This window comes from Pygoscelis adeliae, unplaced genomic scaffold, assembly GCF_000699105.1.
Source record: "Pygoscelis adeliae isolate BGI_AS28 unplaced genomic scaffold, ASM69910v1 Scaffold407, whole genome shotgun sequence".
NCBI classification, from domain to species: domain Eukaryota; kingdom Metazoa; phylum Chordata; class Aves; order Sphenisciformes; family Spheniscidae; genus Pygoscelis; species Pygoscelis adeliae.
Window position 1 is genome coordinate 391358 of NW_008825251.1, and position 27502 is coordinate 418859.

General features: G+C 46.8%; 1 protein-coding gene across 1 annotated transcript in view; it reads right to left on the bottom strand.

Moving 5' to 3' along the window:
- NDRG3 (NDRG family member 3) overlaps nucleotides 1-27502 on the bottom strand; it is a 62413-nt gene continuing 34911 nt past the window's right edge. Inside the window, exons 4-17 of the mRNA XM_009329329.1 lie at nucleotides 13994-14099; nucleotides 13170-13290; nucleotides 12579-12641; nucleotides 12190-12250; nucleotides 10412-10498; nucleotides 9797-9853; nucleotides 8492-8595; nucleotides 8065-8130; nucleotides 6338-6389; nucleotides 4881-4928; nucleotides 4161-4196; nucleotides 4017-4068; nucleotides 2069-2107; nucleotides 1-1556 (exon numbers count right to left, since the gene is read on the bottom strand). Of these exons, the coding sequence (XP_009327604.1) occupies nucleotides 1378-1556; nucleotides 2069-2107; nucleotides 4017-4068; nucleotides 4161-4196; nucleotides 4881-4928; nucleotides 6338-6389; nucleotides 8065-8130; nucleotides 8492-8595; nucleotides 9797-9853; nucleotides 10412-10498; nucleotides 12190-12250; nucleotides 12579-12641; nucleotides 13170-13290; nucleotides 13994-14099 (1071 nt within the window). The 3' untranslated portion in view covers nucleotides 1-1377. The remainder of the gene's footprint in view (nucleotides 1557-2068; nucleotides 2108-4016; nucleotides 4069-4160; nucleotides 4197-4880; nucleotides 4929-6337; nucleotides 6390-8064; nucleotides 8131-8491; nucleotides 8596-9796; nucleotides 9854-10411; nucleotides 10499-12189; nucleotides 12251-12578; nucleotides 12642-13169; nucleotides 13291-13993; nucleotides 14100-27502) is intronic.

The window sequence follows — 27502 nt, forward strand, 5'->3', positions numbered from 1 at the left end:
AACTCAGTTATAGCTTTATTTAATAACTGGTACAAAGTCCCCCTCAGGCAGAGCCTCCCAGTCCCATTCCCTACCTGAAATGGAGCAGAACATGAGCGTGACCCTCGGAGGAGCTGGCTCCCAGTGAGTCAGGACTGCTCAACAGTTAAGAAAGGATGTTTTGCTCATCTATCAAGACCTGTAGTAGCCTGACCACTCATCCCTTTTCTCCCATTAACAGCTAGACCCTGGCACGCAGCAGGCATTTGCCCCCCGCCCTCTGTGACCCAGCCAGCTGTAAAAAGGCAGCAGAACTGTGAATTCCACGAAGACAGTAAATAGTACCTGCACAGAGGAATTCACTGCTCACACTTCTGACCCAACTCACACGAACCGCGTATCAGCTGGCAGTCATTTACATTCACTGGTATTTCCTGAGCCTCGGTTAATACCCTGTGCAGACACCCTGCCTGGGGCTGGCAGCAGCGGGAAGCAGAGCTGGCAGTGCAGGAGATTTCTGGATCTCCACCTGGCAAGGAGCACTGCTGCCCATTTCACAACCAACTTGATGTTAAAGATTCACCCGTGCCAGGGTAGAATAGTGACAAGGTGTTAACCGCATCCAGCCCTTCTGCAGGAGAGGCAGAGGGTCAGCAGAGGTGGTCTGGAAGCCAGGGCTGCTGTAGTTTAATCCCTCGTACTCGGTTAATAGTGCATCTCGGTTAGTGTAAGTTTACTTGTTAATTGCTTTGCCCTTTCAGGAGGCTCAGGTAAGAAATCACTCTGCTCCTTCTTAACACAAATACAGAGATGAGACCAAGACAGTATTTCTGACCATTTGTTTTCCCCATGGCTGCCTGGCACACCAAGAGTCCTGGGAACACAAAGACCTTCTGGTGGGTTCTGCACTCCAGGCACAGCTCTGCCAAAGAGCATCACCTGCTCCAGCGCCTGGAGTTTCACATCATCATGGTCTTGCTTTCCCATGTCCCACAGATGCCATACCAACTGCACCACAAGGGTCCTTTAGCAGAAGCACAACTAGAAAGCAATTCTAAACCTCACAAAGCCACAGAAATTATATTTAAATGAACAGGGAAGACAACGGCTGTCATCTGGATTGATATACAGCACAGACAGGAGATGGTATCAGCATGTACAGTAACGTGACTTACTAAGACCGCGGAATGTTAATGAGTTTTAAAGAGGCTCCGATGCCAAGGGCATACAGAAAGGACCAAAGTAATGCCAAGTACAAACTACCAAGGAGGTGGCAGCTCAGATGGGCATGCACAAGTTAGAGAGAACAGTTAATGCCATTTTGGATGAAATGCTAGATTCTGCGTGGGTTCAGTGGGGGCAAGTGGAGTTGTCTGAATCCAGAAGAGGGGTTCCTGCCTAACAGGATACTTCCATGGTTTGAGGTGCATCCTGGAGGTCAATTCCTTCTGGGGTTCCAGCACTTCCTTCACCATGGTTGCTGGTATGAGACCGGCTGCGGACACTCTCCCCAGAGCCCACGCTAGAGGAGGAGTGAGTACGGGAGCGCATCAGCCTGGTCATACTAGCTGCTGGCACTGCAAGAAAGAACAGGCGTGGGACTTAGCAAAGGAGGAAGTTCCTAGAGCAAGTATCACAGTCACTCAGCTATGTGTCACTGGGTAAGCACAAAAAGAGCTATACCCTCAGGAAGAAAACTCACTCTTCACTGCCAAAATTAAGTCTTTGCACGTCTAAAGCAAGGTGTTTAAGGCCCAATTTCAAAAGGTCCAAGGTGAGCGAATGCCAGAAGTGTAACTGATCATTTGCAAGTGCAGTCATGGTGAGTGTCTGTGCGAACCAAGGCAGCTGTTGTACAAATGACCTTTTGAAAGTCAGTCTCGTCACTCTAGAAAACCACAGAGCTGAAGTCATGCAACAATCAACAAAATACAAATGAAAGGTGAAAAACCATAGCATACACGTTGTACAATGGTCAGCCTAGCTCGCAGCAGGCCAGCAGGACATGCCGAGACAGAGCAATGCACCCGAAGAATCATTCAACTCAGTACACAGACTTCTGCCGAGGCGGATGCACGGTTGAAGGTACCTGACTCAGTGCTTAGGTGGCTGAGCTGCACATAAGGGACTGGAAACAACATGAGACAAGGAAAGGGATGAATACAGGAAAGAGCCAATTAGTTGCGGTGTGTGACTAGCGTCTGCACTGCTCCTGGGATCCCCAGCTACTTTGCCTTCCACTCCCAGCTCACACACTGCGCTGAAAGCTCCCAATATTTGTGAAAACAGCTGCTAAAGAGCATCTCGGGGAGATGCCAAGCTGACCCAAAAATCCATCAGGGCCAGATCTCTTCAATGCCTTTAGCTGGAAATTGCAGCGTACCTGGTGACCTCCCCTACCTCCCCACTGTACACAACACAGCTGCTCAACAGACATGTCATTTTCCTATGGTGGGGAAACTGGGGTATACTCTGTAACTCCAGATACGGAACAGAAATTCATGTCTTTCCTTGAGTTGACAGCATCAGATTTCTGCTACAAGCCTCCTGCAAGGCATTACCTTCCACCTGCAGTGTCAGCACAGGCAGGCCCAACTGTTTTAGCCAATGTGCAGAAGGCACAAGAATAGCTGTTGACGAACTGGCTTGTGCATTTCTAGAAATGGCAAGCTGCTGATTTGCTTCTCTCTTGTTCTCCCCGAGAGAGGAGGCCTCATTGGCCAAGCTCAGCAGTGCCAAGACAGTCTTGCCCAAACCATTCTGGGACTAGCTACTAATTCTGGAAATAGAAAATTACCCCGTCCTTCCCCAGAGCTCCACATCCTATTTGCAAGAGATTTGACCCCCAAAGTGCTGCTGAAGTCCTTGCTCTGATGACAGCACTTGCTGACTTAGAACACCAGGAACACAAGAGATGTGAACATTGAAATGCTCTCAGGCTGTGAGGCTGAGGGAGCCTTCTCACAGGGTACCCTCCTCTGTAGGACCAGGTTCTTCTGGCTAGCCTTGGAAAACACAATTGTCCTACTACATTCATGCCAACTACACATAGTTCTAAGGAAAAGCACAGCTGCTTCTGAGCCCTGACGCCCATGAGTTGGCAAAGAACTTCTGGCCGTGTGGAGACCATTGGGAGTGTCACAGCTGCCACGGTGGCCATGCTGGTGGTTAACCAGTCACGTGAACCAACCCCTCCCATAATTCCAGCTTTTGAAGGTTCATCATCCAGAGAACTCCTACCCCTGGCAGGCAAGACAGAGCTGTGCCAAGGTGCCTGCAATGGAGACAGAGTTGCTTTAGTGCACTGAGAAGCCCTTCTCCTGAAGTCCCCCAGTCTCTGGAGTACCGAGGGCAGGGGAGCTGAACAGCTGTCAGCCTGACACACTCAGGACACAAGATCTTCTGCCTCCAAGCACAAGGAGGAAGCCATAGGGCAGAGCATGCACTGGATCAAAGCACAGCTCCCTCTGGGCTCCCCACGTGTCTCAGAAGTCACCCCGCTCTCTGTTCTGCCATTAGAGGGTTTCATTCTGAGATATCGCTTACCCCTGGTGAGAGTCTGAAAGAAATAGGTATGTCCGAGGAGAAAGGAAAGAGCTCTCATGTACCCATCACAACCGCGAGGCTGTACTGCTAATTCCTTCCCCTCCGGAGAAGGTATGCACAGAAGATGATCTTGGAGGTCTCTTCCAACCTTAATGATTCTATGATTCTAAGATTTCAGAAGATTTACCGATCTTGGGAGCACGCTTTTCTGGACTGGCACAAAGACGGACTTACAAGGTTTTACCAACACCAGCAACCAAAAAGGGGTCACCACTCCAGCTGCAGTGCGGATTAAACACAGGTCAGGGAACAACATTGTTTTGCTAAGGCTTGTAGCACACTAGTTGATTTCCAGCGTGGATGGATCTCCTGGCAACCACACTAACTCACAGGTGGGGACACAGATGCCAATGGGCTCAGATGGACCAGAAAGGCTGAGTTCCCTTCACAACAACCCCGCTCCAAACCAGAAAATTTTGTTTGCCACTTACTGTAGCCCATTCCCTGCACAAAGTACTTGAAGGCTTCAGTCAGCTTGCCAGGCTGTGGAAACAGAAAGTGCAGCTTTAGGGCGAGCAGAGCAAGCGGCTCTGTACAACTCAAGTGCCGTGGGACAGTCGAGAGGTGTTTCTCACCTGAACCACTTGGGGCAGGCCCCCGCAGTCAGCCATCTGCAACAGGAAACAAAAGGGAGGTTTGAACCATCCTTCCTACCCCAGGAGGACAACCCCAGAACCGTGCCAGCACTGCCCACCCCACCGGGGCCGATGGCACCAGGCTGCACTGCTACATGAGGCACACTTCTACCATCTTGTCTCTAAAGCCGAAGCAAGGCCTAGTGATACGTCTTCTGAGAGTCTGAAGGAACCCAGCACCTTGGAGGCCACATTACCAAGTGATCTCAGGCCATACTCTAGAAGCCCAGGAGTAACCCTCCACCGTCCTGGCTCCTCCTGCCACTCTTCCCAAACCTGTCACTTTACACTTCCATACGGCAGCTGTCTGGCACACTGCAGTGCCATAGGTGAGGATGGGAAGGACTGATATAAAGCTAGAAAAAATGATGTTGTTGCTGGGAGAGAGCAGGGTGGAGGCAGGGCACCTCTGCTAACTCTCAGCAGGTCTTCCCTGCCGGTTGAAGATAACAGAGAAGTGGCCATAAAGCAGGGATTCAGGGACCCCCAACAAACTTTTCTCTCCCAAGTCTGGCTCCATGCAGGAGAGAACACAGCCCTGAATGATTATCCACAAAGTTCTTAAAGCTAAATGTATGGAATGCAAAAACCTAAGTGGAGCTGGCCTCAGCAAAAATAATGTCTTTGTGCAGGCTGGAATGATTCTGGAGTGGCACTCACCTTCAGAAGGGTAGTTTTGGTTGGGTCAAGACGTGAATTGCATTCAACCTAAAATAAAAGGAGGAAAGAAGGACATGGTATCACACAGAAAACTTGAAGAGTCAGATGTAAAATGCACGGCAGCCGCACCAGAGGCAGTGGCTGTCTTCAGCAATGGGAGCTTCTCTGGGGCCAAGCAGGACAGAGCAAGAAAGCAGAGAGCATGTAGGAAGAGAACAATGAATGAAAGATGCAGAGAGGAAAGGCAGGTGTTCCCATCCAAGGGGACCTTGTGGTGACAGAATGTCACTGTTCTGAGAGGTGGGGCCATGACTTCAAGGGAAATCATCCCCTGGTTTTGGGGATGCACCATGAAACCCTGGAGCACCTTCTGGACTCTGACAGCAAGACTGGAAAGGAAGGAGACTTCTGTGCAGTGCAGCACAGAGGGAGATCACTCAAGCCCCTGGCCAGACAAGGAGGCTACAGCCACCTCTTCTCTGTAAGGCTGCTGCAAAAAAGGGAATAGGTGGGGGCCCTTAGGAAAAGCAACCCCAGCAGGGGAGATTATAATGAGCTGGGAACCTGGGCAACCAGATAGGCAAGCCAAGATCCAGAAGACCCTATTCTGTCCCCCAGCTGTGGCTGGGAAGCAATGAGAATCCTCAGGAATATTATCCTAGCAAAGTCAAAACTTGGAGAATGTTTCAGACTTCCAGACCAAACAGACTGATGAAAAGGCAACAGGCCATGACCAGAAAAAGCCCTGCAGTAGTTCTCCATGCACAGCTCCTAGGTCCAAGTTACTGCTTTAGGACCTAGACTCCTACACTCTTCCACAGTTTCTTAAGACGACTTCTTTTGTTCACAAACCCCACAATCACTGGCTGAAGGGGAGGAGCAACATCCACTGCAACCATGCTGCACTGTGCCATGCCCCATTTATAACTGTGCTGGGAGGGAAGTGGGTTATAGGTGTCTGCAGAGAACAACAGGAAGGAGATGCTTCTAAGTATTGCCTTCCCTATGATACAGTGCTTTTGCAGAGCTCTGTGTGACTCCCCACCACAGGAACTGGAGTCACGCTGCTGATTTTTAAACCCCAGGTAGCCTCAGTACAACAGCAAGAGAACAGTAATTCATGACTTGAACTGAACTCCAGGCAGCAGCCTGGCAGAGCTCGGGAAAAGACACAAGTACCTGAAAGGGGTCCTCTGCATCACTTGTTGAGCAAGATGCTTGGGCACAAGGACTCTTATTCAGATCCTGCCATCCTCACCTTAGAGCTGCCCTGCAGGGCCACTAAGCCTCCCCAGCCTCAGCTCTCCCACTAGTGGCTGACAGGTCTTGATAGCTGGGGGACTAGAAAAGAGCTTGGGACAAAGAGCCACTTTCTGTGACTAGTTCTGGGTGAGGAAGGTTTGCTAAGTGATTTGTGGGGCTAATGTCATGAGAGGAAAGAGTTCACATATACGTACCACTGCTTCCACGGCAGGTGAATTGTCACCAACCACTAGCAAGGCAGGGCACCTGGTCAAAACCCAAAATGGAGAGATGTTACTCACAGTGCATCTGAGGGATTTCTGAGAAGGTTGAGCTCTGTGAAGCAACAGCCTCATGAAAGGTTAACAATGCTTAGCAAAATCCCTACCTGCCACCACATCATGGCATTTTGTTGCACCAGAACATCCTCCAGGGCTTGCACATGCACCCATACTGTCCCCTCCATGCACACCAACTACCACTACTGTTGCACACATGTTAAAAGATGTGCCTAGGGCTGGGAGAAACACCATCCCAGGCTGCAAAAGGGATCATATTCTCTGAAATGAACATCTGTTAGGAATTTAAGAATAACCACATACAACAGAGTTTAATGCTTCTGAGGCTGGCTACTGCTCAGCACTGTATTTTGGTTTGGATTTTAGAAAGAAACACAAAAGATGTCAGGGGATATACTGAAAAATGTCACGATATCAAAGCCTCTGTTGGCAAATCTGTGCCTTCATATCCATTTTTATATGTATTGTAATTCTAGAGGAACAATTAACACTCAATGTGTAAAACATACACAGAAGGTCACTGACCAAGTGGCTGTGAATTTACACTATTCATTTACAGAGCAAGGTAAGAAAGGGGCAGCTAGAGGCCCCACTTTTTTGTGTTGACTAGATGACAAAAATTAGACTACAGAGGCTTGAGCCAGAGACCTCAGAGCCAGTGGAGTACCATCTCTAAGGAGACAGAGGATCTATATGCAAGTCTACTGGCACAGAGATCCACACTTCCACAAGAAATATTTTAAGGGTCTGCAGATCCCTGTGAGTCACTTGAATGGACAGACAGTGCTCTGTGACTTACAGCTGCCTGCATGACTGCATGACGATTGGCTTTGCCTGGAGACCAAGCAGGAAAATCCACCTCTTGGATCGTCAGGTTAGCCAAGATCTAGAGGGTTTGGCTGTGGATGCCTACAACATTCCTGGGACTGACAGGAGCAGAAGTTCCAAGGACCAAAGAGCAGAGCCTGGGCAGCAGTCTCTAGCCCAGCCTAGGCATCCTGCCTCAGTGCTGCAATTCGCAGTCTTCATGTGCTCTATACATTGGAGATAATTTGCCCCTTTTGCTTTCTTGCTTGGAATCTGAAAATTTGCTTATACTTCTTCTGTGCTGAGGAATTAGTTCTCTACACTTATCACTAGTTCTCCAGTGTCTGTCCCTTCTCAGCTGTACCCTGCACAGACTATCCCCTCCCAGATGAAAGAGTCGCTGTCAAGGTGAGAAAACACCATTGCATTCTCTGCATTCAGAACCCACTGCCATCTCTGGGAGAATTGTGCAGGTAACTACTTTTTTTGGCAAGGTGGGGGAAGGCAGTCAGTGGCAACAAATAAAAACCTGCCTCCCTAATTATTCATGCAAAACAACCAAACTAACAGCTCAGCAAGTACAGTGACTGCTGGGTGGATACACTTACTCCACTGACCCTGCCTTCTGGAGAATCTCAGTGAGTTCTTAATGAAAGGGCTTCCAGACACCTTTCTGCCCAACTCTAGCTGACAGCATGGAACCAAAGCCTGGGGCAGTCTGAAGAGTCTTCCCAGCACTTGGGCTTGTGGGGTTCTTGCTGAGAAGCAGCAACAGCTTTTCTGCTGAAGGGACTGACCAGTAAGTAACTGATACAGGCTGATTCAGAGCAACTTACTTGAGTGTTTTTGCAGCATTTTCATTGATGCCAAGAACTGGTCTCTCAATTTCCAGGTCTCTACGACTGAAAGACAAAACAGAACAATTCTCCATCAAATCATCAGAGGAAACTAGTTATTGTGGGAGTGCTGGCTCCATATCACTCCCTGTGTCATGCCACGAGCAGAACTCCCAGCAGTAACTGCCAGAAAACAGGATCCATGCTCTCATGGCAAGCTTGCTGTGTACCTAGAGAGATGATCTACTGAGGTGTGAAAAGGCCATCCAGGCATGAGGCTGAGCTTGGCTCAGGATAATGGCTGAAGACTAGGCTTAGGAAAAAGGTTCATATGACATAATATCCAATAGAATAATACATATGGCAGCAAATCTACTGAGCATGGAAGCTATGGGAGCAACCTATCAGGCAAAAAGATATCCTGTACCTGTTGTACGAGGTGAGGAACAGCTGAAGGTTATCTTGGTTAATGTCCTGTGCGATATGAAGCCTGTACGTTTGGATCAAATCTAGATTTGCCTGCAGTTCCTCCTGTACAAAAGCAGAAGAATTGAAAGACAGGGAACATCATCTTTTTCACAAGTAAAGACATGATACTCATAAAAATACTGAAGCATTAAACTGCCTCCATACACATCGTTCCCCTGTGAACAATAACACAGAGGGCAGCAACTCCATTAGTGCCTAGGCTACATTAAATGTTTCTGTGACATGACTGTTAAGTGCCGTACTTTGGTAATGTGACTACACTTTTATAAATGGCAGTGCACATGCTGCTGCAGGAGTACAAAGGTATCCTGAGATGGGATAAGTTAGCTCCCGAGCCTCAGTAATGCTTCACAGACACAAATCACACTATTTCAGGAAGGTCTTCTGCTTATGCTTAATGTTAAAGAAGCAAAGCTTTACAGGTAAGCCCCAAGACTGGGACCAAAGGAAAATTTAATCCCAACACCCAGTTCTACAAAGAAACTGCATTCCAATGAGAGCTAGAGAAAGACAGAGAGAAAAGGGAGTGCAAGGAAGCACTACATATAATGAAGGGGCTTGAAAGCGGGGCGAGAACGGCATGTGCTCTAAGCAGGAGGAAGCTATGCGACTCCTTCCCATGCTCATGTGTGTTGTTGCAGGAGGGCTCCAGGTCAAGGACCGATCTGCTGTATGTCATATATAGTGTGCATGAGGCACACACCCTTTCAGTTGCCCAGTAAGCTTGCTGGTTGGGAGCCAGCAAATCCCAAACAGAAGACATTGCTGTATCCAAAGTTTTCAGGAGGGGCTGGTTTGCCTCTGCTGAAACTGAAGGGGAAGATGAAGAGCAGAATGCAGCAGTTCAACATCTGGACACACACAATATCCCACTGTCAACTCCCAGCTGATCTGTGCTCTACCCACAGCCCACATGCTTCCATGCTGGCTACAGAAAACCAGCTGCCACTTGTTTCTGCAGACAGTTGCCTGGGGACCACAAAGACAGGAGCTCTAGCACTAGTGTGTGGGACATTACTTCCTTAACATGGCTGGAGTCTGGAGACAGTTAGGGCAAGCGTGAGGATGTGCATGCTCCCCGCACTGTGCAAAGCCCTGATGCGAGCTTGCCACACAGAGACAATAGTACTATCTGTGACAACCCTTATTTGATGGACCAGAGCTATTTCAGAGCAGGTACCTAGAGAAGTTATAGCTCCATGTACAGTTGCATGGGCAACATTAACACGTGCTGGGTACTTACATGGCCAAAATGATGCGCCAAGACAATATCCACTATGTTGGTTGTCCAGCCTGAAAACTGAAGAGTGACCGTGAATGAGGACAAGGTAGAATAACCGGAAAATGCAGTTTCATTACAAATTTCAAAGCAGCTCCTCAGAGTAAAGAAAATAAAAAAGAAACTATTCAAGCGATATAAGAAACAAATGCCTGAAGCTTGGGATGGGCGTGCAAGCTTCCAAAGAAGCCTGTGCACACACAACACACAGCTCTCCATAAACTTGGAACCCTGAATAACTGCAAGTGGCCAGAATAACAGAGTAATTAAAAGATCCATTCAACCTCAGCCAAATGAAGCCTGCAAGCATGAGTACTAAATCAGAGGAAAGCTGAGTGCTCAACAGCCACTCATCTCCAAGTAGTTTACCCAGATTTCTCACATGATCACATCCACCCCTGCTCCTATGGTGGAGGCCGTACTACACCCAGCCTGAGAAGGCAGCAGGGACAGAAATGAGATTGTACAGTTTTTGCCATAAACCAACAAATTCCTGTACTCTGTCCTTTTTCTTCTTACTCTACAGACTGTTCATTAAGCACTGTGGAGAGGAGATGTGCGGGGAAAGGAGAATCTTACCTTGGATGCTGCCCAGTCAATCCAGCCCTTTGCACATGGATCAACATTAATAAGAACGAGTCCCTCCACCAGGTCGGGGTGGCTGAGCTGCGAGGAGAGAGCACAGGCACACTCAGAAGGATGATTCAGCCCACACATTGGTCAACGGCAGGTGCAGCAGCTGGAAAGCTTCTTGCAAAAGGAAGACAGAGTAAAATGAAGACTAAGTGGGGAGCTCCTTCTGTGCCAGGCAGCCAGTGGCCCTTTCAGAGCCTGGTCCAAAGCTGGCTCCCAGCCAGACCTTGATTCAGTTGTTGGCCCTGAGGGACTGACCGCTCACACAGCACCTGCAGCCTGAGCAGGCCTCAGCAGTGTCTTCTGGTGACCCATGTATCTGGTGCAGCCACAGGTCCTGCTCAGACTCCCGTGTATTACAGGGCTATGAGCAGTGACACTCTCTGCTCCAGTCTGGCACCTCCAGGAAGGGCCTGGACAAACCTCCTGTGCCCAGAGAGCACCTCCCTTCCACTCCTCAAGGAAGAGGCAGTCTCCCAGTAGAGATGTGGCAAAATGGCAAGATTTGGGAAATGGCACAGGAATTGGTGCTGAGGCCACGCAAGCACCTGAAGCCTGAGCAGAGGCCTGGGAAGTTCCAGCTGCAGGGGCACCCGGCTCACCAGAGGGCACCCCCACTGCCCCCCCAGCCCACAGACACCCCTTCCCCTGCTCCAGCCTGGCATCCCCAGCACCCTGCAGTTTATGTTGGGGTGTCTGTGTGGGAAGCACGGGTACTAAATACTTTGAGAACTGCTTGCAAACACAAACCCAACAATCTAACACAACCAGAGAACTTCGAGCTCGAGGCTCACTCCACAGCTGAAATTTTACAGCAGCTCTTCCGCTCCATTGTACAGATTAGCACTGGTTAAGCAGAAGTAAACAGCTCTGTCCTCAGAAGGAAACTGTCTGCAATCCAGGTAGCATATGGCAATGGCTTTCTGGCGCTTCACTGAGCTGAGGCCAAAGGCTTATTTTCAAGACTGAAAACTACACAAGATACAAAAGGCAAGGAACAGAGCAAACACCAGTGCCTCACACTGCCCCAGGCTCAACCCTGACTGGAGGAAATGGGAAGCAGAGAACTTTTCGTAGGAGGGACAGCTGCATGGTGAAGTGGCTTCAAGAAGCAATAAGCGGCCTAAATCATCGGCAACTCCCTGAACTCAACAACTTGAAGCAAACTTTACTGAGAATGTCACATTTCTGTTTGTTTTTTTTTTAACACTATCTCTGAAAGACTCAAGCAAATTCCTGTCCACTGATTTCACATGCTTATAAACACTCCACTAGAGAGAAATGTAGAAGTACCAAGATAAAGCTAGCATTCTCTTGTCAAAGGGTGGAGTGCAAAACCTACTTCCTTCCAGTGAAAAAGCACATTCCTCATCAGCACTGGTTCACAGCGCATCACCGAATCAATCGTTTGGTGTCACAAACACTAGAAACAGCACACAGTTATGCAGCCAGTCTTTGTGGAGACGCAAGGCTGGATATTCCTAGCAGCCAGGATGGGCTCTGCTGACTCAAAGACATCACATTACAATCTTTCCACATCTGGCATAGCTTCAGAGTAGCCTTGGCTGCTCCAATTTAACCATCTGGAAGCGAAGTAGCTCTCACACGGCTCCCTGCAGGCCTACTGTAATTACTGCTACTTTGCCGGTATCCCACAAATGGTCTGTTTGATCAGTGGAAGACCACAGTTCATATAAGTCACAAGGAAATGAAGAGATACTTACTGCACACCTGCTGAGGACATAAGCGCCAGCTCCCAGACCAATCCCAATGAAGCTTTTCAGGCTGAAATATAGGCATTTCACAATCAGCAAGGCTAACTTAAGCTGACAGCTGAAGCATCCCTAGAGGCAAAGCCTCTCCCCTCTCTGCATCCAGCTGTTCACTTATAGTTCATTTTCAAAACAATCCAGCAATGATGCAGCAGCCATAAATTGTCTCATGTGGCAGACTGTTCCCAGCATAAGAACCAGACAGGGTTACACAGGTTAGGAGATGCTCAGGCCTCTTGGGACAACTCAGTGAGCATATCAGATGTTGCAAGCAGAGATAGAGGTAAGTGCTGGAACGGCTGTATCCAGCTGGCTCACCCCGTTTCCTTTCAGAGACTTACTTCAGGTGTGTCAGAACAGCGGGCAGCATTTCAGCCAGTTCATCCATACTGGGATACTGGTACCTGAAAAACAAGAGAGACTGAAATCAAAGCACCTTCAAATACAGCTCGACAGAGGTTACCTTCCAGTTCTACCCGAGGTAGGAGAGACAAGGAACATCTGACAGGCATGTTCCTGGGTGATTATTTTGCAACGATACCGTATATTTCAGCCAACTGCATGGATCCCATCCCTCAGAGCAAGACTAACCAGAGCTGTGGTTTTCTGGGCAGTCAGACTTCTGTGGGAGGATGGACAGACGGAGCAAGGAATGCCAGCTAGACTGCAGTGTGCTGGGCTTGTGCTCAAGTCAGAAAGCTGGTACCAGCACTGACCACTAGTGAAGGCTTTACCCATGCCTCAGTAATAGGAGAAATTCCCTGAATGCCCCTTGGGAAGCCTCCTCATCTTCCCATTTCCTCCGCTCCTGAAAGCTGCCTCCCACTACACTCAGCCTGGCAGTCCCAGTTGGCTTAAACCGGGTGCTACCTCAGTCCAGACTGCAGTCCAGACCACATCTGGAACAACAAGGGTTTCTGCAGAGCTCTTACCCAGATGGGAATGGGGGGGCTCCTTCCTGCTGGCCTGGTGCATCCACGTGGCACACGGCAAAATGCTGAGTGATCTCTTGCATGTCTTCAAAGTTAAAGAATGCGTTAAAACAGGATTTGTCTACAACAACAAAAAAAAGAAACAAGACATTTCCTGAAGTTTTATTGCAATCCACCCTCCAAACACCATGGCAGACACCTGCTTGAGCCCACCCCCCGTGCTGAGTCTGTGGGGCAATGGATGCTGGGTGATGCATGCTGCTGTGCCCGATTGACTGCAATGCAGCAGCAAGTCCTAGCAAAGTTAACTGCCGTGACTGGAGGGCAGGCAGACAAATGACATCCCAGCATGCATGCCCCGGAAAATAGGGCCTTGCAGCACTTGGGTACTCACAGTACATACTGAGGAGCACCTGTGTGAACGTAACAGTACGTGTTGGGTGGGAAGATGTGGAAAGAGCAACTGAGCCCGCTACAAACATTACACTACTTCTGCAGCCTTGTAGAAGGGACTTTCTCACCTGCCTGGCATCCAGGGAATGGATGCCCTGTGGCAGCTGTATCACACAGTGCAACAAGTCAGCTAGAGCACTATAGTGTGGTGGGTGGACCTATTTCCACCTTTCCACCTTCGCCCTACCTTTCAAAGGCTGTTGGAACAGACAGGGGCATGCCACATGCTCTCTCTCCTGCAGACCTTTATCATTTTACCCTGGAATGACCTGTCCCATCTCAGCTCCAGGCCAGTCCCACTGGTCCCCACACTCAAAAGCAAATACCATGAACAACCACTTTTTCAGGGTCCTGGGAATGCAAGGGCTTACGGTTGAGGCCAATGTCATGGTATGTGAGGATGACAGGTCTGTTCCCCTTGGGCGTGCCCCGCATGGTGACATGGACCACTCCGAAAGCTGTCTCAATGTCATGTTCCTGCAGAGAGAGAAGAAGGAGCCTCAGTGTTACGTGTGCTGCCTGCACTACAGGGAATCCTAACTGAGGGCCAGCAGCAAGGGCCTCACCCACGCTTTAACACTGCTCTCCTATCCACCGCTGGTGGCTCAGTACAGCTCTTGCAATCTGCAATCCTGTCAAATCTCTCTCTCCAACCACTGCCAAAAGCAGGTTGCTTTTGTATAGATGTGTGAAGGGTTTGGGGCTGTGTCTTCCTGTGACCAAGATCTCATTTCAATGGCCTTTAGTGACATTGCTGCACTGTAGCAGAAGCCAGGTGTCAGAAGCCAGGTGTCATGTGTCCATCTGTCTCTAGGGGTTCATGGCATCACAAATGCAGCTCCGTTCCCACAACCAAGCCCTTGCTCCCCAGCTGGCATCCTTCTCCCTCCAACCCACGAGTCTCTTTTCAGTGTGCCTCCAAACCACACACCTAGGAACATCGTTTCCACAGGCAAGCTGATGCAAGGGGACACAGCAATGTCTGAGGGGCTGGCAGCAGCACCAGCCTGTGGCGACCATGTACCAGAGTGTTTTGGAAGCAGCATGACAACAGGGAGCAGGCAGATGGCTGGGACAGCAAAGAGACCCAAGCTCTGCAGACCCAATCATTGGCTGCCTGGGAGGTTGTACCCATCCACAGAGGAGCGGGTGGCAGCTTCTCCCTTCAACAGCATTAAAAATGAAAGATACAGATCCACACGTACCTGCTCTCCTGGGCTGCCTGTCTACTGCAGACCACCTTGGCCATTTGGCCTAGAGCCCATCAGATCTTGACCACACTGCTGCATTCATGTTTGCTGCAGCTTGGCCCACAAGCCCTGACCTGTCACCACAGGGAAGGTTGAGCACTGTGCCTTAACTGAACACCTTTTTTCCCTGCTACAAGTTTTGATAATGTGACAGTAAAACACCCTTAGGCTCCTCCAGCAGCTGGCACAGATACAGGAGGTTATGCTGGCTTCCAGCTGGATATCAGTGGAGCAATTTCATGACCTGTTTCATGATTATTTGCCAGCAAAACTATGTGCCTTTTCCCAAGCAAAACATTAAGGGCTTTTTGCACTGCACCTTGCATAAGAGAGCAAGAGGACCATGAGGCCTCTGGGTACCTCTCCAATACTTATCCAGTGCAGAAACAGAAGCCACAACCTCACAATGACAAACACAGACGTGCCCACGAAGTTGTCTGAGTTTAAGTAAAATAGCTGCAAACCCATTTAGACAAACACTGATATGGGGTAACTACGGAATTTGGAAAAGCTGCAGAGATGGCAGTATGGCTGGGTACACAATGTCATCTGTCAGTCCCTCCTCTCATCTACAGAAATCAAAGGAGAGACATGCTCTGACTTACAGACACTGTAAAAAGCACCAATTATTTGCTTGATATTAAAAAAATATCTGCTTAGGGAATAGCCTCATGGTTCAGCCTGAAGACAGGACATTACAACATCAAAAATATTGTTTACTAGTTTACACAAAGTATGTGGATTTTTTTTTTTAAACAGTAATTTCCAATAACCTGAAAGTGATTAGACCAAATAGAGGACAGGTGAGAGTACCTGGCTTGCAGCACATCAGAAGTTCATCTTGCCCCTCCTTTCTGGGCACTCCCAAGGGCTGGCTGTGGGCCAGACTGATTTAGTTCTTGCAGTGTAAGATCCTCGTCCCCCCAGCTGTACTTCTTTTTAGCAGGCCCAAAGCCTCTCCCCTTCTCCCAGGAGCATGGCAACTGGAGCAAGCTGCCATAGCCAAATCATCCGAGGTACCCTGAAGCCTTCTCCAGCTTGGCTTTGAAGGATAAAAAGACACCTCTGACTGCCCTCATCCTCAGAAAGGGGTTGGGTTTTACGTGCACACAGCTGTTGCGTTGTGCATGTGGAGAAGCTAGAGTACCTACAAAGCAGCAGTGACTTGCCTGCACTAGATGCAGGCAAGAGAATAAGGCAGGTGAGGTTATCCAGCCCGATGCTCACCTGGCTCCCTTTTCCTTAGGAGAGGGCTGTGGGCCAAGGCATCCTGCGCAGGTAGGAAATGACTAGTCCATGTGTGCAAAGCAAGTCTGGGTCCACGCAGCAGGACTGCCTGCCCTTGCAGCAAGGGTGCACAAGGAAGCCGAGGGCACAGCCTCCACCTCCTGAGCCTCTGGGAATCCGCCTGGCTCTGCTCCTTGCCCATCTTCTCGGCTCTCTGGGCTGCTTTGCTAAGCTGGGTAAAGTCCTGTTTTGTACTCCAGCAGGACATGTTGTGCAGCCATAGCAGTGGCCCTCATTTTAGTGTTCTCCAAGTTCGCAGGTGTTAACGAGTCCTTTAACAAAACTGGCAACTTTTGGATGAGGCCAAGGGTGGCTATTGGCAGTGCACGTGGCTGAAATGGCAAAGCGCAGCAAACTCATGGAAGAGTCCAGCAAGTGCCAAAGCAGCCGGAGCTTGCAATCCCCAGCTGCACTTCCCTACGCATCTGAGCTAACCAAGTGGCTGACTGCCATTAAAAGCAGGTTTCTCTGCCAGCTCTGGCAGTTGTTGGTCTCTTCCATAAGCAGCTTTAACTCACTGACCTGGCAGGAAACTATCCAGCTGCTTTTTATTTTTTTTTAATCTTAGTTTGTTAGATTTCTGCCAGGTCAGTGAGTTAAGAAGCTCAGAGAGGTCTGGCAAATGCTGGTTCTAGCTCAGAGCCCAAAGGGAGTGCATGGGGTGGTATAAGAAATAACCCTGCCCTGAGCACGAGGCCAGTTAAACTGACTCATGTCTTGTGAAACTGCACCTCCAGAGGACTAGGGAGGGTTTTATAAGCAGCAGCAAAAGGTTAACTATCAAATAGAAGCACAATACCCAAACTGAGCCAACAGTGAGAAAAGCACAGAAATCAACAAAAGAACTGATGATATTAAAAGAAGTCAGCAATACAGTGTCTTTTCTGGAATTACATTAAAACTTACTGCTAAGGTCACACATGCTTCCACTAGGTAGAATACTGGACAAAGTACTGGAAACAGAAACACCCACCTGTCTTCAGAGCTTTTGTTCAAGCACCTCAATGTGCTTCATATTGCAACACCCTGCATTTTTGTTTTCCGAAGTTGAGCTTGGGTCTTAGCTCTCTAGTGGGAAAGGAAAAGAGTTTCCTTGAGCTAAAAATCAATCCTTGCTCTCCCACTTACTCTGACTTTGCAGATTGTGTAAACTGCGATTTGGGAAAATGAGACAGTTTGTCGAGAAGAGGTTTTTCATGTCACCACTGGGCACCAGCCCAATCTGAAGGGTACTCACCTTGCTACTCCTTCAATCACATTAGTGATTCAAATACAGGAACGTCCACTGATGATGGAAGCAACTTGAGAAATCCCATCTTTAACAAATCTCAGTGAGCAGTACTTTAAAAAATTTAAGATGCTAAATCTGCAGACTTCTTACTCTGCCCTATACAGTGACAAAGCCTTAGACTGGGAGTGCTTAAGGTTATTTCTTTTTCCTCTTGCTAGTTCCCAGGCAAGGTGGAAATCCTCCTCCTGGGAAACAGCTTCCCTCCTCTGCTTCCTCTGGTTAAAGCCTTTTACTTTTTTAAGGCTTTTTCCAAGCTCTACAAAGCAAGTAGCAGACACTACATTCAAGATAAGGGTTTCTACATGCACTTTTTCAGCTACACATTGCAACATTGAGCTGATCTCCTTTTCAAGGTTACCTGGACAGATAAGACTGAGTTTTACCCCTAGCTTCCCTGCAGGTACTTCTATGTCCATTTTTCCAGTGAACTTTATTTCCTCTGAAACTTTGCCCTGTAGCTTTAGGACTTTTATCTTGACCTATGATTGCAAAGGACAAAAACATTTTCAGACGTCACACAATTACAGCACACAACTTCCCTGTCACCTGCTTTTCTCCAAAACAGCTCTCCCACATATCAAAGCCAAAGGACAGCATGAGGCAGATGCAATACAGAGCTTAAGATGGCAACGACAGTCTCTACACTTATAAGATACAACTGCTACCTTTAATTGGCCAAAAAATGTTATTATTTCATTACATCATTACTGGCTTATTACACTTCCAAACACGGAGCAGAATAACTCAGTTACAATGGGTACCAGAGTACTCAGTGAGAGAACAGCAGCTTCGCAGGCTGCACCCTCTGCCCTTGCCAAACATGCTTTCTTCACGTCCTTCTTGTAGATACGCCTTCCCTGCCAGTCACCCAGTGAGATGTACTGCCTGTGTCACACTGCCTCCATAACCGCTGCCCACCCACAATTCTGCATGTTCTCTCCTGATATTTGCCCATTGCTCATGTAGAAATGTAGTGTTGGAAAGTATCAAACACTTGTCCTCTTTACTTCTCAGACACTAGCTGCTTTGTTTCCGGCCAGCTTTGACACATTGCAGCAGTGTAGCTTGAATGGAGATTCAAGGATCGTTACCTTGCAGCTGCCTAACTCCAGCTATGGTCTGAACACTGATCGGGTCCATAGTGCAGGGAAGCAGTGATAGGAGAAGGCAGGTGGAAAAGACGTGGCCAGGAGACAGCCAGATTTTAACAAATGTGCAGTCTGCAAAATAAGGGAGATGAATGTGAGAGAAGATGATGATCTGCAGTTGTGTTTTGAAAAGCTTGGTAAAATTTAATTTTCACTGAGGGACTTTATCAGAGGTTTCTCTGAGGAGATTTTATCTTCTGCCCTTATTTGTACAGTAGGTAAAAAACAAACAGCAGCTGCAGACAACCTGCTGTAAATGGGAACTCAACAGCAGAGGCAGCCTCGCTCCCAGCAGCCTGCTCTTGCTGGCTGTAGGCGCAAAGCTTGTGGTGCACACATGCTGAACAGCAGCATGCTGCCAGGGAGACAGAGCAGAGACACGAGTCCTGTGCAGGCAGCTACTATTGATCAACTCAAATAAGCTGGGAACCATCACTTCAAAAACTAGCAGTTCCCTTGGGGCATGGACGAGAAGAGCAATGATGGGAGAGGATCAGAGAGGTATGGAGACCAGCTGTAGCTGGTCAGACCAAAGGTCCAGCCAGCCTCCTAGTCTGACTTGAAGAGTGTGTGCTTGTGGAAAAATAAAATAGAGCAAGCATGTAGTGATGCTTCTCAAACACTTGCAATCTTGTAGCAGTTTCCCTTAATCTTCCCAACCTCCAACAATCTGTAGGTCAAAAGAGACTTCCGGAACTGGAGGTGCGGTCTTCACTTTGACTTTCTCTTCTGAGAACTGGGCAGTCACCCCCTGCTACCTATGCCTTTGGCATCTGCCTCACCCTGTGACCAGAAAAGCCAAAGCTTAACAACGTGCGGGGTGAAGAACCACTTCATTCTCCACCTTGTATCTGCTGGTTTTGCATGAGATCCCCCAGTCCTTGGTTTGGAAGATGGAGCACAACTGATCCCATTTCCATAACCCACAACAGTGATGACTTAACAGCTTGTTGCAATTCCCCTTCATGTGCCCCCTTCTGGGCTGATGTGCTCTGGACTATCTGGCCAGTCCTGGTACAGCAGCTTTTTTCTGACCATACTGCTGTTCTCCAAAACTGCTCTGTCATGCTCTCTCCTTTCTGAGACAAGGGGGCTGGCAGTACGTTAAACACACGTGGGCGCGCCGTGGATTTACATGGTAGCACAATGAGGTTGCTTTGTTCTCTGCTCCTGATAAACAAGAATTGATTTTCTTTGTTGAAAGCCATGAGCCCTGAGCTGACATCTTCACTCATGTCTCGCAATGTTAAGGTCTTATGCCTCTGGGTTATCATCTGCTCTGAGCCCGCCCTTTTATATTCCACTGTAGGACGGTTTTACTCAATGCATCGTACTTTATGTTTACCCAAAGGCAGATAAAGTTTGCCATTGCACCTTCCATCACTTTTTCCAGATCATTTAAGAGTAGATTTAAGCAGCACAGGTCCCAACACAGATCTCCAAGGTGCTCCTCTAGTGATCTCAAACAACTGTGAAAATAATTGCTGTTTTTTTTTTTCTTTTTTAATCAATATTTCATCCATGAAAGGACCTCTCCTCTGACCGCATGGCCACCTAAGTCCCTTAAGACATACATCTTAGGACCCCTTTTGGTAAAGGGTCTTGTCTTTTGGAAATCCAAGTAGGGTGCATCAACTGAATTGCCTTTATTTATATGGTTACCGACTCCTTCAAAGAATTCCAACAGCTCTGCAGAGCAGGACTTCTTCCCTTTACAAAAACCATGTTGACCCTTTCCCAATATTTATCTATGTAATTCATCCACTGTGCTCCTTGCTAGCCTCATCAGTCTGTCTGGCACAGCAGGTCAGTGAATTCCCAGAATTCCTCTGAGATCTGTTTTAAAAATTGTGTTACAGGTGAAGCACTACAGTCCTTGGGCACCATTGCAGCTTCAACAGAGGAGCATAACCTCTCACTTAACAACTTGACTATTTCATCCTTAAACTCATTTAAAACTCTTGGGTTGATACATCCTGGCAACTTGCTATAAAAGCATATATTTCAGCTTTTTTACAGCCTCTGCAATAGGCACTATAGTTTAAGGCAGGGTCTCTGCTGACGCCCCACAAAGAGCATTCCAGCACGGTAACCTCTGTAAGCTGCTACGTGGCAAGCTTGCATGCAGAAAAAATTAAATTTAGTTTTTCCGCTATGGCTAGATCTTCCCCGAGTCCTCCTTTCAGAGCCTGAGCAGCCTTAGCACTCTCCAAACTCTCTCACATGGTGCCATTTCTGATAGGTTTGAAACAGGACTATTATATTTTTTCCCCCTTTGCAAGTCATCTCTCAAAATCCCCTTTTGCCTGCTTTGTTCTGTTCATATATTTAATCTGCTAGAGTTTATAACCTTTTCAATTTTCTCCAGCTTTTTGAAAAATGCTTTTTTGTTTTCAGTAGCCTCCATGCCCTTCTGTTTAGTCATGCTGCCTTCCCTGCACCATTTCTCATGTCTGCTGTGATATATGGTGGGCATTTGCTCTCTGCTTAGCTTATTTTCAATAAACTTCTCAATTCCTGTGCAGTTCTTGTTTTGAACTTTGAGTGCAAAACCAGTGAAGTTTTCTATGGTTCGGGTTTTTTTTAATTTTTTTGCAAGGATGTTGACCTGGAGCACATTATGGTTCCCATCACAGAGCAGCTCTTTGAAGACACTGTTTTGAACATGTTTCTCTGCCCTTCTCAATCATGTCAATGATGGCTTCTCCTCCCTGGGGCTCCCTAACTTGTTGCTTTATAGATGTTTGCGGCTAAAATGGAGTATTGGCGTCATGTCCCACAGCCATATCTGTCTAACTGACACAGGGCAGCTGAAGCTTCCTACCCTTGTCCTGTCTCCTAGCCTTGATCACCATCTTGGGCACTCACACAATTACAGACAAAACATAAATTTCTTATTTAGGCCTGGGATTTCATTCTAAGGGGAATCTAAGTTATTCACTGACATTAGTTAGAGCCAAATCAGACCAACAAGCTTCCTTTAACATCCACCTGCATCCTCTACACCAGCTGCATCTACCCTCTCCTTCCTGTACGCTGTATCCAGGTATTAGTGTTCCACTGTCAGCGTCCACCAAGAGGGACCTCAACTCTCCTCTGTGATCTCCCACAAGAATACAATAACCACTGGCAGAAAGAAAACAAAACTGATGATTTTGGTTGCAACTTCTTGTTACAGATTGGCTGACTTGGTGATGAAGTGCTATCGAAGAGTGCTTTTCTCGTTCCTTTGCCCTGCCCCACGTCCAGTAAGCTGATGGTCTCATGGAAGCCTGTAAGTGGGAATGCAGGGCTGGGTTCGCTGTCCCACTACACTGGGAAACCAAAGCAACCAACCCTGCAGCCATAGGATCTCTCATGTGGATGGAAGGTAAGCACTGTGAGTGCACACATGGTGGCAGAGGCACTGACTTGCCTAAGCTATACTGTTAAGATATACTCCCAGGTAGGGGTTGGGCAGAAGAACAGATAGTAGCCAGAGAAAGGCCACCAATGCTACTGACCATCTCCTGAAAGCCCTGTGATTTTTTTGCTATATGCCTTATGGTCCCAGCTCCTGAGAATCACTGCTTTTAGTCAAAGAGCCCTACACTTTAGAAAATGAGATGTGTGTGAACCACAAAGGCTCAGATACCTGAGGGTGATAAGACACAACCCAACAGCAGCTTTAAAACATTTGAGATTAAACACAAGCAGGAACTACTGGGAGGTATTCCTTGCTGGGGATTGGCAGAAGGTCAGACTAGACTGGGACATCATTATCCTATTTGGTCTTAACATCTTTGAATGATTCTTAAACTGAGGGGAAAACACACACCCAACTATGACACTGCCAAAGTCTAAATTTACAGTGGGATTGATTGTGGGAAGAAGTGGGTGCATGCCCAGGTGGCAAAAGGTTCAAATGGGGGAACCATCTCTGACTGCCACCCTCTGTCTTTGGCCAGAAAGGGAAGCAATGACAGTGCCACTGACAAGTGCCACAGAAAATTTCCCATATTAAGAAAAAATATTTCTGAGTGAGGAAATGAGGCATCCAACAGCAGCTCCAGAGGCGCTAATGCCTTGAGCTCCAGAAACTCCCAGGCAGCAGAGAGAGGTACCTGGGTGCCGAACTGCAGCAGTCTAAATTCCAGCCACGCTCCCTTAGCTCCAGGTCAGAGTGTGATCCAGAGCTTAAGTTTTAAAAGTTATTAAAGTCTGAAGTAAACCATTTGTTTCACAGTGGGAATGATTAATGATGAGAATTCGTATTACCAGTGCTTTTCACGTCTAATTTATTAAGCTTCTTTTTTGGTATTACCAGATGAGTTTTACTCCCAATGTGAAGCTGCTCAAAGTTCAAAATTAATTCCCTGGAAAAACTGAGAATTGCTTTAATTTGGAGATCAACAATAAAGAACACACCTGTGAAATCTCTTCAATTTATTTTTTTTAAATTCAAATCTGGCAGAACACAGAGCAGCAAGGCATCTGGTCCTCACATTCTGCTCAAGCTTGTCAAATGTCTGTACTAGGGCTAGAAACATCCCAAAAAACCATTCAGCTTAAGGACACTCAGGTCCTGGTTCACCTAAGGCAAAGAAAACTGCCACTGCCGCATTGCTGTGAGGTGGAGGAGACGCAGATTACTCAGGTCAGGTTTTCCCCTTTTTCAGTGATACTGCAGCTACAGCTATTATTTACTTTATGTCGTCTTTACCAGTCTTGGCAAAGGTGGAAAACAATTGCAGCATGCTCCTCGGGCAGCCGATCACAGCTGTTAACCACGGAGAGACTGAAGTAGAGATTCCATTGCCTTGCTCTTTGCAACAGCTGCCCTCAAATTTCTACACATTATTAAAACAACAACATTGTGCCTATAAGCAAAGAAAAAATATTGTAAGACTGTAAAACTTCACCATCTGGTAACTCTTACCATTACAGTACCACAGACCTTAATGCAGTTGGTAGGTAAGTGCTTACCACATCCTCTCTGTGCAAAATTATTTTGGAAATAGTAGAGCTGAAGGAGACGGCTGCGTGGGAAGCAAGCCTAAATGAGACTTAAAGCAACATCTTGAACTAAATTATTCATTTCCATACAGAGCAGAAATTTATTAATAGAAAACACAATATGATCTATGCAAGCAGGCAATGGTTTCTAGTACTTTGTGTAACTGGATTAAATCTTAAATTAGAGAAACGCTGGGTGAGAATCAAGAGCAGCAGAAGAACGAGGTGTGTAACCTGGTTACACAAACACAAAAGCATCAGGAGACAAAGGTGCTACTGGGCTATCCCCAACCTATTGTGTTTACAAACAAGCATTTGTTCCTTCCTGTTCCAAAGGCACATGATGCTGAAGGACAGACCTAGTGTGTATCTGTAACCCTTTGTAACGCTCTGTGTCAGCCAAAGAAACGGCAAGTCACCTCCAAAACACAGACTCTGCTAGCAAACAGATACTGGCTCTGCAGCCAAATGAACTGAAGTCAAGTGACCTACAACAGGAGTACAGCTGACCGGTTGGGTTTGTGCTCCCAAATCAGAAATCACGAACTCCTACAACCACACAATATTGAGACTGATCATCAATTAATAACAACACCCACATGTCGGGGATGGAGCAAGATGTACTTCTCCATCTCCTGCCCATGTGTTACAAGAAGCAGTTGAAGCCACAACTTTCTTGCACTCCAGTCAAGTATCCGATGTCATGAGCAAGGCACCCAGCACAGTGGTGCTTCTTACTCCTGCTCTGAGGGTAAATCCCCCCTTCCCCAGCTAATGTAGGAAACTGGACCTGCCTAGATCTATAATAGCTCAGGGTGACTCAAACCACTTGTAGATCAGCTCTCGTCTGCACAAGTCTGGCGGTGGGTAGTTTTTTTCCAGCACTCTGCACCACTATTTTGAGTCAGTAGAGCATCAGGTTGCAGTCTTCCCCATGGGCTGCAAATAGAACAGGCTGATGCCTCTAGCGCTCTTCCATCCCCTGGACAGTGGGCTGAAGGTACCACAACCTGCAGACACACAGCCTTTGTAAACCTGAGTCCTACACAAGGAAGATCTGAATGTGCTAACACACAGGCAAGTCTGAAAATATTTTCTGTGACCGCTAGACCCCAGATCATCTTAATGCCTAAAGGCAACCTGGACAATAGGCCAGGGGCCATGTTTCCAGCCAAGGACAGTCCACCTGCTGACATGATGTGCCAAACTACATTTCGGTATCTTGCTGAAGACCATGAGCATCTTAAAATCTTCTGAAGAAGAGAAGGCAAGGCCACGTTCTGTGTCTCCAAACCTTCAATGTCCCCGGGAACTAGAACTGAATCTAACCACATTGAGTTATAACTAGTATTGCAATTACTCACTAGCTGCTCTGTAATACCATTAATGGGTGTTGCATAACGGATGGAAACAGATCAGTCACTCTTAGTGGAAAGGCACCATTCATTTTTCTGAAGGCAGGAAGGAGGCAAATCCCTTTCTCAACCTAAAGTGCATACATTTGCTTTGCTGTAAGAACTCACTGACAAGAACAAAAAAAGCACAGGAACTTCAAATACCACATCTGCATAATCAGCCTCTTTAGCATGCTGTTGTCACAAGCACACAGAAAGCAAAAGTAACGTTTAAGTAAACCCCATGGAAGGATTGCGCTCACATGTTTAAAAATAAAAATCATGTTTCAGTTCAAGTCCAGCCAGCAAAAGCTTTCCAGAACTCAACCTGCAGTTTTAAAGAAAACAGAGTTTTTAGATGGAAAGCCAGTGACAGGAGGAATCAGAGGAAGAGCTTCCCAAGAAATAAGAATAATGGAAAAAAAGATTTCCAAAATAAAATTCCATTTTAATCATTTTTAGCTTTACAGTATTTGTTGCTGTGATGTCAGCAGAAGTCAAAACCAGTACTTTAGTGGTGACGTTGTTTTAATAAGATTAGGGGCAGCTCCTAATTTAGTAAGCATTAAAAAAGACTTGCTTTCTAGATCAAAACATCTTCTATGTTGCAATTAATTTCACTCTAGCACTTTGAACAAGAGAACAAAAGAACTCATTGTACAAATCAGAATAACAATGGTCCTCAATATCCTAGACAAAACGTTTCAATGCTGGTGAGAACAGCTCCCCTGTTACTCATACAGAGAAAGCAAACCCTTCCTCAAAGTTTTGTGTTATTTCATTACAATAAACAGAAGATGCTTTAAAACATCTTGTATTCAACGCCACTGTGTAGCAATCACAAGCTGGCTTTAATGATTTCATTAAAAAATGAACACAGTTTCAATTCAATGTCTATGACATCAGCAAATGAACACGATGGGATATTTCAATAACCTCTCAATAGCAGAATACCATCTCCTACTTCACAGCAAGCAAAAATAAAGCATAGAGAGAGATTGGGCAAGGATAAGCAAACTTTTAAAAATGCAGACTAAAAAGCTTCAAACAAACATACTTGTGGAAGAACTTCTCCAAAATTGACTCAGTAAAAACATGGGCTTATTGAGAAGTTATATTTTCAGTAGAAGAAAGTGGCAAAAAATTCCTCATTGAGGTCTGTTATTAACTCTTCAAACATTTTGCTGCGTTTTATTCTGGGCACAGGCAACACTGAGTAACTCTACATTTTCAATTAATTCCAGCAATGCATAGCAAGTTGTTGTACAGGGAAACTTCAATTTCTTTCCTCCATGGGTTTATGCACATCTTGTCTTTTCCGTTTCAGCTGAACTCTGCATGTCCTGGACTTACTTATTCCCACCTCTCCCATATCTTGTGAGCTTTCTGCAAATACTCTGCCAAATCCCAGATACATCTCCACACCCCAGGTCCTCTTCTGCATGGTGCGTGCTGGCGAGCAAAACACTTCTCTCCCTTCACGTGGGTGGAAGGCAGCAGAGGGGAAGTACTAGCTACAGATCAGATCAAATGTGAGCTTATGTCAGACTGAAACATAATGCAGATTTATTTGGATAGTTTTACAAATGTATCAGCATATTCCTGCATTGGTATTTAAAGCAAATCACCTGGAAAAAGGGGAGAGATTTAGGCTAACACAGAACACCTACTTCTCAAAGCAGCTGAAGAGGGTCTGCAGATAATAATAAAAGCACAAGCACAGCTCTATTAACTGTGTAGGTCCACACCATCTGTCCATCAGCAACCCAGACCATTTAATCCACCATCTGCCCGCGAACATTAGAAGAAGCAAAGCCTAGATTTCATTAGGATTCATATAGCTTTCAAGTAAAATGTAGGTCTCAGATTTAGGTTAATACTTTTTATTTCTGAGGATAACCTAGATTCATATTGATAAAGACCCCTAAGCCACCATGCTAGCTCTCCTTTTTATCTCCATTGCAAACGGTTACCAGACTATGTGGGGGTTGTTTCAACTGAAGCCCAGGCAATCTGTTATTTGTCAGGGTTAACTGCGGTTGCTTGTAGATGAACAGTTTAAGAAAACCAGGGCACCTGTATGTGACAGTCAGCTGCATCAGAAAAGCTAAAAGCTTCTTCATACCACATTAACCCAGAGTAACAAATTTCAGAAGCAAGAGGATGCTTGCTCTGTTGACTTTGCCCAGATCTGATCCTGGCAAGTTATTCAAAACTAAAACCACACACACCGGGAAATGAATAGAAATTCACAACGGCATCACCCATTTTCCCCAAAGGACAGATCTTACAAACCTTAAATATGCATGTTACCTTGAGAAGTAACACAGGCCAAAGCTTTACAGAAAACAGTGTGCCTAACCTGTGTGCCTGGCACTACACAACTGTGCTGGCTTCGGCTGGGATAAAGTTAATTTTCTTCATAGTAGCTAGTATGGGGCTGTGTTTTGGATTTGTGCAGGAAACGGTGTTGATAACACAGGGATGTTTTAGTTACTGCTGAGCAGTGCTGACA